Here is a 7819-nt window from a genome sequence, read left to right as displayed (position 1 = left end):
GAGTGAGAGAGAGAGAGAGAGAGAGAGAGAGAGAGAGAGAGAGAGAGAGAGAGAGAGAGAGAGAGAGGGGGCGGGTGTCGGAGGGGTACGCAGGGTTAGGAGCAGGAAGGAGGGGCACGGTTGGGAAGAGAAGGAGGGGCGGGGTTGGATTTGATCAGGATGGCAACGCCGACGGCAGTGCCTGAGGTGGGGGCAACAGAGCCAACGCCAGCCTCGGCGTCGCCGTCGCCAAGCGTACGTGAAGCTGCTCGCGAGCCGTGCATCGGGCTGCTTCACCGTTGGCAAAGGGGTCTCACCTCTGTCTGCATTGCATTGGATGTCGGTCTCTGGTCTTGCTCGTTGCGTTGCGTTGACATTTGCAGCGGCGCGACTCGAAAAAGGCCAAGCGGGAGGCTGATACCAGCGGTGAATCTGGGGACGATGTTCCGGCACAAGCGGCTCAGCCGGCGGTAGCAACAGCAGACACCACTGTGTCTCGGATACGCAAGCCCCGGGTCGCCTTCACGTCCATTCCCAGCAATGATCGACGTCGCTTTGAGCATGTATGTGCACAGGCAGCTGCCGGCAAGCTAGCCGGGGCCCGATCGCGCTGGCATGCTAAAGCGCCCAGTCCTTTGAAGCGGGGCAACGATCACTAAGGGGAGACCTCATGGGCGTTGGTGCTGGGCCTTGGCCCCCCCTCACCCCCGCTCCCCCCTTTTTTTGACGTAGATCGTATGGACCCTAGGTGGTGAGGTGGTGTCGGCCGAGGAAAGCACACACCTTGTTGTCGGTGCCCCCTCGCGAACGGTATACATCGCGCTCATACCCCAGACCTGACCAAGCCCTATCCCCCAACCATGCTCTTACAAGTCGCCTTTTGTCTTTCTCCTCCTTCTTCAGGCCAACTTTCTCAAAGCTCTGTGCGTCAGCGACCATATTCTTGAAGTGTCCTGGCTGGAGGATTGCAACGCCAGCTACAAGTTCCTCGAAGGTAGTTTTTCTCACCACAGTCCGACTCGGCGTTGGCTGCCAATCGATGTTGTTTGCGCTCGCTCACGCGGCTCTTTGTGAACATTGCACCATCAGAATCCTCTTATGCCGTACACGACGATCGCCTCGAGGCTGAGTTTGAGTATGTTTGGCCCAATGCACACAGAACACATGATTTCGTCCTATCCGCACGACGCTGCAGACCGCCAACTCACCATACACACATCCATCCCATGGTGTGTAGGTTCTCACTTGCCACCTCACTCGAGCGCCAGCGCCATGTTGGCAAGAGTGCGGTATGGGACCACATTCGGAATCCCTTGCATGTTACGACCCTCGCCGCACCGCTCATTTTGGTCACTGTGTTCTTTTGTCAATTTAGGTCTTTCGAGATATGATTTTTTACATCACCCCCTCCGTCGTCCCAACTCACACAACCCTGCAAGAAATTGTGCAGGCGGGCGGCGGAAAGTACGCTTTATTTTGGCCGTGCCGCGCGCTCAGCTCACACTCCAGCGTTGATCGTCTTTGCCTCACGCCAGCTGCACAATTGGCATGTTTCCGCGCGTAGCGCCGTCGTGTGTACCACCCCGGTTGAAACCAAAGCCTGGCTCAGCGATGCACAGGGTCATGACACCGACCTCTCACCCATTGTCAGTCGCCACCAGTATGGCTCCCTTTATGGTCCCCTTGACGCCTTAGCCATCGTCCTTGACGCCGCCTCAGTTCATTCTCTTCCCATTGACGCTTCTGACAGAAATCCATTTGCGTTTCATGCACTGCCGACCGGCCGCTGCTTGACGAAGTCCTGGCTCAAAATTATGCCGTCTATTCTCCAGGTAACTTGACGGCGAGTCTTGCAACCCACACACAGCCCATGATTCAAGACAATGAGCTCCAACCCGGCTTTTCAACTCAATTCATTTGTTTTGTTCCGTCTTGGGCCGTTGGGGCTTGGTCGCGGGGGCCTGGGAGCGTAGAGCTGATTCTCTCTGGAGCTGCTCAGCAGCACGTGGACTTTGCCAAATGGCGACTTCATCTGCCCAGCCAGAAATAAAATAAGCAACAATGCAAAATAACCGAACAAAAGTCCATGTTGGACAACAAAAATTGCCGCCGCGCGGATGCCAACCATCCAAGGTCTTTTCATTTCACCACAGGCGACGACGGCAAAGTAGCTTCGGCTTGGTTGGCGTGTAAGCGGCAGTCTAGGCACTGCCTGCGCCGGAAGTCGAGGTGCCGGTTCCCTTTGAAGCACCTCGGCGCAGCCGGCGACGCTTGGGCTTGACGGGCACCTGGTCCAGGTCTGCGTCTTGGAGGGGAAAATCGCCCGAAAAATACTCTGTAATTAAAGGCTGTGACATAACGGCGGCGCGAAAGACCTGAAACGTCATTGTCTCCGACGAGGCATTGGCCTCTTGCGACTCAATCGAAGAGCGGGAAAAGAGAGAGCCCGTGCGGGGACGTCCCTCCAACACGGGGGCTGTCAGCAAGCTCGTCGCTTCAGTTCCAGAACGGCGGCTCTCTCGGGGGCGTGTCGAGGCCGGCGAGTCGGTTGGATCATCCGCTGTACTGGCCTCCGCCGCCTCAAACACCGAGTCGTGCATATTACCCTCGTCGTTTACAGGTGCATCCGTTGCATGTGTGGCCTCGCAGGCTGTGGCCGCGTCTGTAGCTGTTGTCACGTCCGGATCTGTACTCGCAGCCGCGGTAGCAGCCCCAGGCTCGTTCCGGCTGGCAGAGTCAAGCTCAGAATCTTCCGGATCTTCCGTGACAGAAACCGTGGGTGATGTAACGCTGGCTGGTGTGGTCAGGTCTGTGGGCATCTCCTCGGAGCTGGGGAGAGTAGGCTTCTCCTGCACTTCAATGCTTGTCGCAAAGGTCACAGCCACGGCCACGACGGCATTAAAGGCCTGCTCATAACGGGTACTTTCTTCCCCCGGCATATCCTGGCGACAAGACAAAATGAGTGCGCAGCCTCGACATCGGCTGCGCCGGGGTCAATGCACGTCGACAAACCGTAAACAGCAAGGAGAGTTGACGCCATAACAGAGCCAATTGTTCATGGTCTACCACGTTTGGCTGCTGCCGCGTGGCCGAAGTCTCTGCATGATTGCATAATTGTCAACCCAAACGTTATTTGAAAAATAGGAGGAAGAGAAAGAAAAAAAAAAAAAAAATTAGGTGCTCAGGTGGTGCCAATCTCACCGTGCATGCGGAGCAACATGATGAGGCGTGAGTTGATGCTGCCGTGGCAAATAACGCCAATAATCGCGGCCACGGCAACAAAATTGATCGGTCCCTCAGATCGCGCCAATTGATACAGGGCCTCGGCAAAAATGCCTACATTATTGTGGCAACATCGCAAAAGCAGGTTCAGGCGTGAGCATCAAGAACAGAGTCACGGCCACGATGAGTCACGTGCCGTTTGACACGCGTGCACAACCAAATCATACCCCAGGGCGTGAGGCGATTGATCAAGAGAACAAATTGCTCTTCATTAAGCAAACGCTGGCGCGTGTCATAGTCTTGGGACCAATAATAGACCTATTCAACGTGCAGCCGCGCATGAGGGCCAACTAACGGCCCAAAGCACACTATAGGTGATTGGCAGCGAGTACGCCACCCACCTTCATGCAACCCTCGTGGAAAACTCGGTGGAGGATGAACAGCTCCTTCTCCGTGAGCAGGCTCTCGTCGACGGCGGCGCGGACAGCCGACTTGCTCACCGAGTCTTGAAGCGTCTGCACGACGCGCAAGCGCACGCGATGCCGCATCTCGATCACTTCCTCATTGCCAACATGGCTGTAGTGTTGGTAGGCCAGCTGAATGAGCTCACTGACGGATATGCTCTGCATTCCAAGTTGAGACAACCACCAGGGCATATTAGTGCGCGCGATGTCAGGCCGCACTCTGTGCCGTACAAGCCGGCAAACCTTTTCTGAGCCCTTGTGTGTTGTGTCAGTATCAAAATTGCTGATGCCTGCCAGTTACGATTGGAACAGAAGCACAAACGAGCTACAATGAGCATCGCAAGCAAGTCAAATCCACACACATCAACGGGCATGGCGAGCCAGAGAAATGAGCGGGAGGTACCCTGGAGGTATGCTGAAAGGTGGGCCATGACGTAGCAGTCCTCAGTCAAACCCATCAGAGTTGCGTGATTTTGAGCCAGGATTTCGAGTCCAACCATCAGCAGCACCTGAAAACAAGAACAAATTCAGAACGGCCATGAGTACGTGGAGGGAACAGGGTTCATTTGTACACGGCGATAAAACGGCGCCGTGGTGTGAGAGTAGGCTCACGGAGAGAAGAAAGACGCAGCACGTACACGAGCTCCATCATAAAAGAAGCAGTCAACAATGTGGACGGCGCTTTGAAAAGGGACGGCACTGATAAAAAGTGTGATGAACCAGGGCAAAGAAAGCATGCCAATGACGCCAAGCTTGGAAAGGTGGGCGTGGAGGTCTGGCAAGTGGTCGGCAATCAGTTCCTCAAAAACACCCTGTCAGGCCATAACAAACCAAGCTTAAGGTGGATTGCAGAGTAGTGGGAGGAGACGCACAACGATTAAAGCATCACTGGCTCACCTGATCGATGAGAGCCCCGACAACCTTTGTGTTGTAATAGTCGGGTAAAAGTCGCTCGCACAAGGCTGTGAGCAGCCAGTATGCCTGCGCAAAACCAATGCACGAGAAATGAAGGGCCCGCTTTGCAAAAAGACAACTCTTCAGGGCAAGAAAAAAAAAAAAAAAAGAAAAAAGAAAAAAGAAAAAAAAAAAAAAAAAAAAAAAGAAAGAAAGAAAGCAACCTACCTGCTCTTCGGAGCAGTAGATCAAAAGGACCGAGGAGACAATGTTCATGGCTTGGCAATAGCCAATTTCGGGTGTGCGAAAGCTGTAAGCGGTCAAAACGCGTCGCAAGGCGTCAATGCCCACGGAGGATTGGAACGCAGGGTGCTCTGGCAGGCTACGGTGCAGATCGCGTTCAATCTCCTCCGTGGCGATGGTTTTCTCCCCATGGTGCGTGGCCAGAAGGTCGAGATATTCCGACTCATGACCAACGCGATCGTTGAGCGCCCCTGAGTATAGCATCCAAATCTAGGCCGCGAATGGTACCCATCGTGAGGATAACATGGTCACACGGGTGGTATTGCATCGTACAAAGGCATCCGCATCGCCAATGGCCTGGGATGACCCTGAGATACCTTTTCGCGCAAGCCCTGAGGAATGCCTTGTTTGATGAGCTCGCGGTCAGCCGGTGTGCGAAAGGCTGAAATGCCACGCCCATGCTCCGTAAAATGCATGTCCCACATGTGCTCTGCGGGCAGCAATGCCAAAAGGAGGCAAGCGCATCATGGCCTGTGCATGTTCAGGCCGATCCCTTCTCTTGATGTACAATCTTGATGTACAAGCACAAGTTGGGTATTGCATTATGCACGATTAATCAAATTACCTTTGATATCCGTAGAAATGGCCTTTTTCACTGGCTTGGCTTCTTTGCCCGACGCGGTACCGAATTGCCTGTGGCAAGCCCTTGCATGAGCGTTGACCAGGTGGCTGGGCAAATCAGGAAAAATAGCCACACCCGGTCCGAACATACAAGTAGAGTGGCTCAGTGAGTACTTGGGTAGCGAGTTCTGCTCGAAGGGTATCAAAGTCGGGACGGGGTGCAGAGATTGCTGGGGTGGTTGGTGAGACACGGGCCGAGGCTTCCTGGGAGGATTCCACGGGCCGGCCGGTGGCGTCGGGCGCAGGATTTGTGGCAGGATCCTTGTGTAAGCGTTGCTGACGCAGGTCATGCATGCGTTGATGCAGGTCCTTGATAAATTCATCTGGGGCTGAGAGTTCTTGGAGCATGAGGTGATTGGTGGTCTCACGCATGGCAACAAAAACGGCTTGACGCTCAGCACGCTCAGCACTGGCAATCTGAATGGTCAAAGGGAAGCACACAAGCAACAGGTTTAAAGGTGGTACATGATAAGCTGAGGATATTTCGGAAGAGGTCGCCAACTGGTACAGGACATACATTCCGAATGGGAAGAATAACAGTACAGCTATTGCGAGAGCGAGAAGAGAAGCACAGATAGTGTCGGGATAGGTAGAGACGGCCCGAGACAAAATCCTGCACGGGGCGAGAAAATGCCAAAGGTTGAGGGAGCACGTGGGATGGCATCAGCTGAGGCTTGCTTGGGTAGCTCGGGGTGAGCGATACGCGGCCACACCTTTTCCTGAGGGTCGATGACTGATGCTTGATGGATGCTGTCGAGCGCTTCGGTGGCGGGGAGACGGAAAAGCTCTTGGTACTCTTCGTTGAGGTCCAGGCGTGCAAAGTAGTCGGCCAATGCAGGCTCTGCAATCTTTTGTTCCGTCTGACATCATTTCAGGGCAAGCGTCATGTGCAGGAGAGGTTGTCGACGCGACGACCAATCAGGCAGATGCAAGCCGGTACAGCAGGCACGAGCGACCAAGGCCACAGGTGGGGGCACGGGGGAGAGGAGAGCAGAGAGGCGAGGCCCAACCTTTTCTTCACGAGCCAGGCTGGATTCAAATTTGGCTCGAGTCATCGCAAAGGCATCGTCACTAATTTCCAAAAGTCTGCGTGTGTGCGCATGGGAAGTTGCCGTTTGAGTCGACTTCAACTTTCCTGGAAGGACGAAGGTACCGGGGCGTACCGGCGCATGGCTTTGGCTGTGAGTTGTCGGATGAGGCGCATGACGTCGTCATGATTGAGCATGAAGAAGAGATACTGCAAGGCAGCAGCGCACGGGCAGCGTGAGTGGGTCGTTGGTTGACAAGGAAGAGCTGACGGGCACATCATGACTCACTTCGCGGGTTCGGGTTTGAATGGTAAAACCTTGGCCAAGAAGCATGCGGGTGCTCTGACGAAGGGCCATGACCTCTGTGAATGGCAGCGAGAGGCGCACTTCTTCCCCCATAATAAAGGAGTAGAAGCAGAGATGATTGATGCTATGGGCGCGAGGAGACGGGTTGGGGGTCAAGTCAGCGCGAGTTGAATTTTTCCAGCCGGGTAAGAGGCCGGTGCAAACCTAATGTAAATCCAGCCTTGACGGGGAAGGCCATTGCCAATATAATTTCCAGCGCGATCTGTAGTTGGATGGGCGGGTTTGCGGAGAAACGGAGGTGGTTGAGTTGGAGATGAGAAAGGGGCGTGCCGTCGGGTGCTCAGCCACGGCGTGTGAGGGAGAGGTAGAGAGTCACCCACAAAGGACAAGGCGTTCTTGGGGGGGCATGGCGAAAAGGCGACGAAACGCTGCCACGGCCGAGTCAAACTGAGCCTGCGTCGCGTAAGATTAATGAGGCAGGATTCTTTTTTTTTTGACAGCGAGCAGCAGACCAAGCAAGAGGGGTGGGCGGAGGCTCGGGTCCAAGGTGCGTGGCGGACCATATTGGCATCTTGAGGGGCGTGTGAGGTGGAGGCATGCATAGAGGCGACCTATATCGTTGAGTGGGCGTCAGGAAGTTGGCAGCAGGCGTATATTTTGGTTTGGACAAAGGGTCTTTGGTGCTTGCCTTGCCGCAGACGTAGTCTCGAAGATCTTCAGGTGCTTCAAAGGCATCTAAAGAGCAGGGAGTGGGAGAACACGGAGGGAGTGATGTGGAGATGAGAGGACTTCTGGATGGGCGTAGGTTTTCCGGTGAGGGGGGCAACGCACCCAGGCGTGGGCCAAGGGTATCCAACAACCACTGCCAATGTTCCTCAATCTCTTCTTCAAGCTGAGCGGTGGCAAGCAGGTAGGAGATGTCGGAATTTGGTGTTTGCAGTAAAATGCTGCGCAGGCGGTGGGCGGTGGACGAAACGTGAGGGAGGGGGCAAGTCATCAAGG

General features: G+C 54.8%; 2 protein-coding genes across 2 annotated transcripts in view; one reads left to right on the top strand and one right to left on the bottom strand.

Moving 5' to 3' along the window:
• The window catches only part of MONBRDRAFT_29504 (uncharacterized protein), a gene marked incomplete at both ends in the record, with an annotated part of 5261 nt that extends 3232 nt beyond the window's left edge, over nucleotides 1-2029 (top strand). Inside the window, 8 exons of the mRNA XM_001749974.1 lie at nucleotides 363-542; nucleotides 712-789; nucleotides 883-973; nucleotides 1069-1114; nucleotides 1217-1268; nucleotides 1355-1443; nucleotides 1544-1639; nucleotides 1948-2029. Of these exons, the coding sequence (XP_001750026.1) occupies nucleotides 363-542; nucleotides 712-789; nucleotides 883-973; nucleotides 1069-1114; nucleotides 1217-1268; nucleotides 1355-1443; nucleotides 1544-1639; nucleotides 1948-2029 (714 nt within the window). The remainder of the gene's footprint in view (nucleotides 1-362; nucleotides 543-711; nucleotides 790-882; nucleotides 974-1068; nucleotides 1115-1216; nucleotides 1269-1354; nucleotides 1444-1543; nucleotides 1640-1947) is intronic.
• A 151-nt stretch (nucleotides 2030-2180) lies between these two features.
• Nucleotides 2181-7819, bottom strand: part of MONBRDRAFT_29503 (uncharacterized protein) — a gene marked incomplete at both ends in the record, with an annotated part of 6600 nt that continues 961 nt past the window's right edge. The window contains 19 exons of the mRNA XM_001749924.1: nucleotides 2181-2921; nucleotides 2992-3077; nucleotides 3181-3315; nucleotides 3429-3519; nucleotides 3603-3824; nucleotides 3909-3955; nucleotides 4069-4174; nucleotides 4563-4646; nucleotides 4788-5072; nucleotides 5180-5292; nucleotides 5428-5495; nucleotides 5575-5900; nucleotides 6001-6096; nucleotides 6197-6343; nucleotides 6494-6569; nucleotides 6647-6720; nucleotides 6800-6941; nucleotides 7378-7552; nucleotides 7649-7764. Of these exons, the coding sequence (XP_001749976.1) occupies nucleotides 2181-2921; nucleotides 2992-3077; nucleotides 3181-3315; nucleotides 3429-3519; nucleotides 3603-3824; nucleotides 3909-3955; nucleotides 4069-4174; nucleotides 4563-4646; nucleotides 4788-5072; nucleotides 5180-5292; nucleotides 5428-5495; nucleotides 5575-5900; nucleotides 6001-6096; nucleotides 6197-6343; nucleotides 6494-6569; nucleotides 6647-6720; nucleotides 6800-6941; nucleotides 7378-7552; nucleotides 7649-7764 (3130 nt within the window). The remainder of the gene's footprint in view (nucleotides 2922-2991; nucleotides 3078-3180; nucleotides 3316-3428; nucleotides 3520-3602; nucleotides 3825-3908; nucleotides 3956-4068; nucleotides 4175-4562; nucleotides 4647-4787; nucleotides 5073-5179; nucleotides 5293-5427; nucleotides 5496-5574; nucleotides 5901-6000; nucleotides 6097-6196; nucleotides 6344-6493; nucleotides 6570-6646; nucleotides 6721-6799; nucleotides 6942-7377; nucleotides 7553-7648; nucleotides 7765-7819) is intronic.

This window comes from Monosiga brevicollis, genomic scaffold, assembly GCF_000002865.3.
Source record: "Monosiga brevicollis MX1 MONBRscaffold_35 genomic scaffold, whole genome shotgun sequence".
NCBI lineage: Eukaryota > Choanoflagellata > Craspedida > Salpingoecidae > Monosiga > Monosiga brevicollis.
The sequence above is the reverse complement of the archived record's forward strand: the minus strand, read 5'-3'. Positions and strand labels throughout refer to the sequence as shown.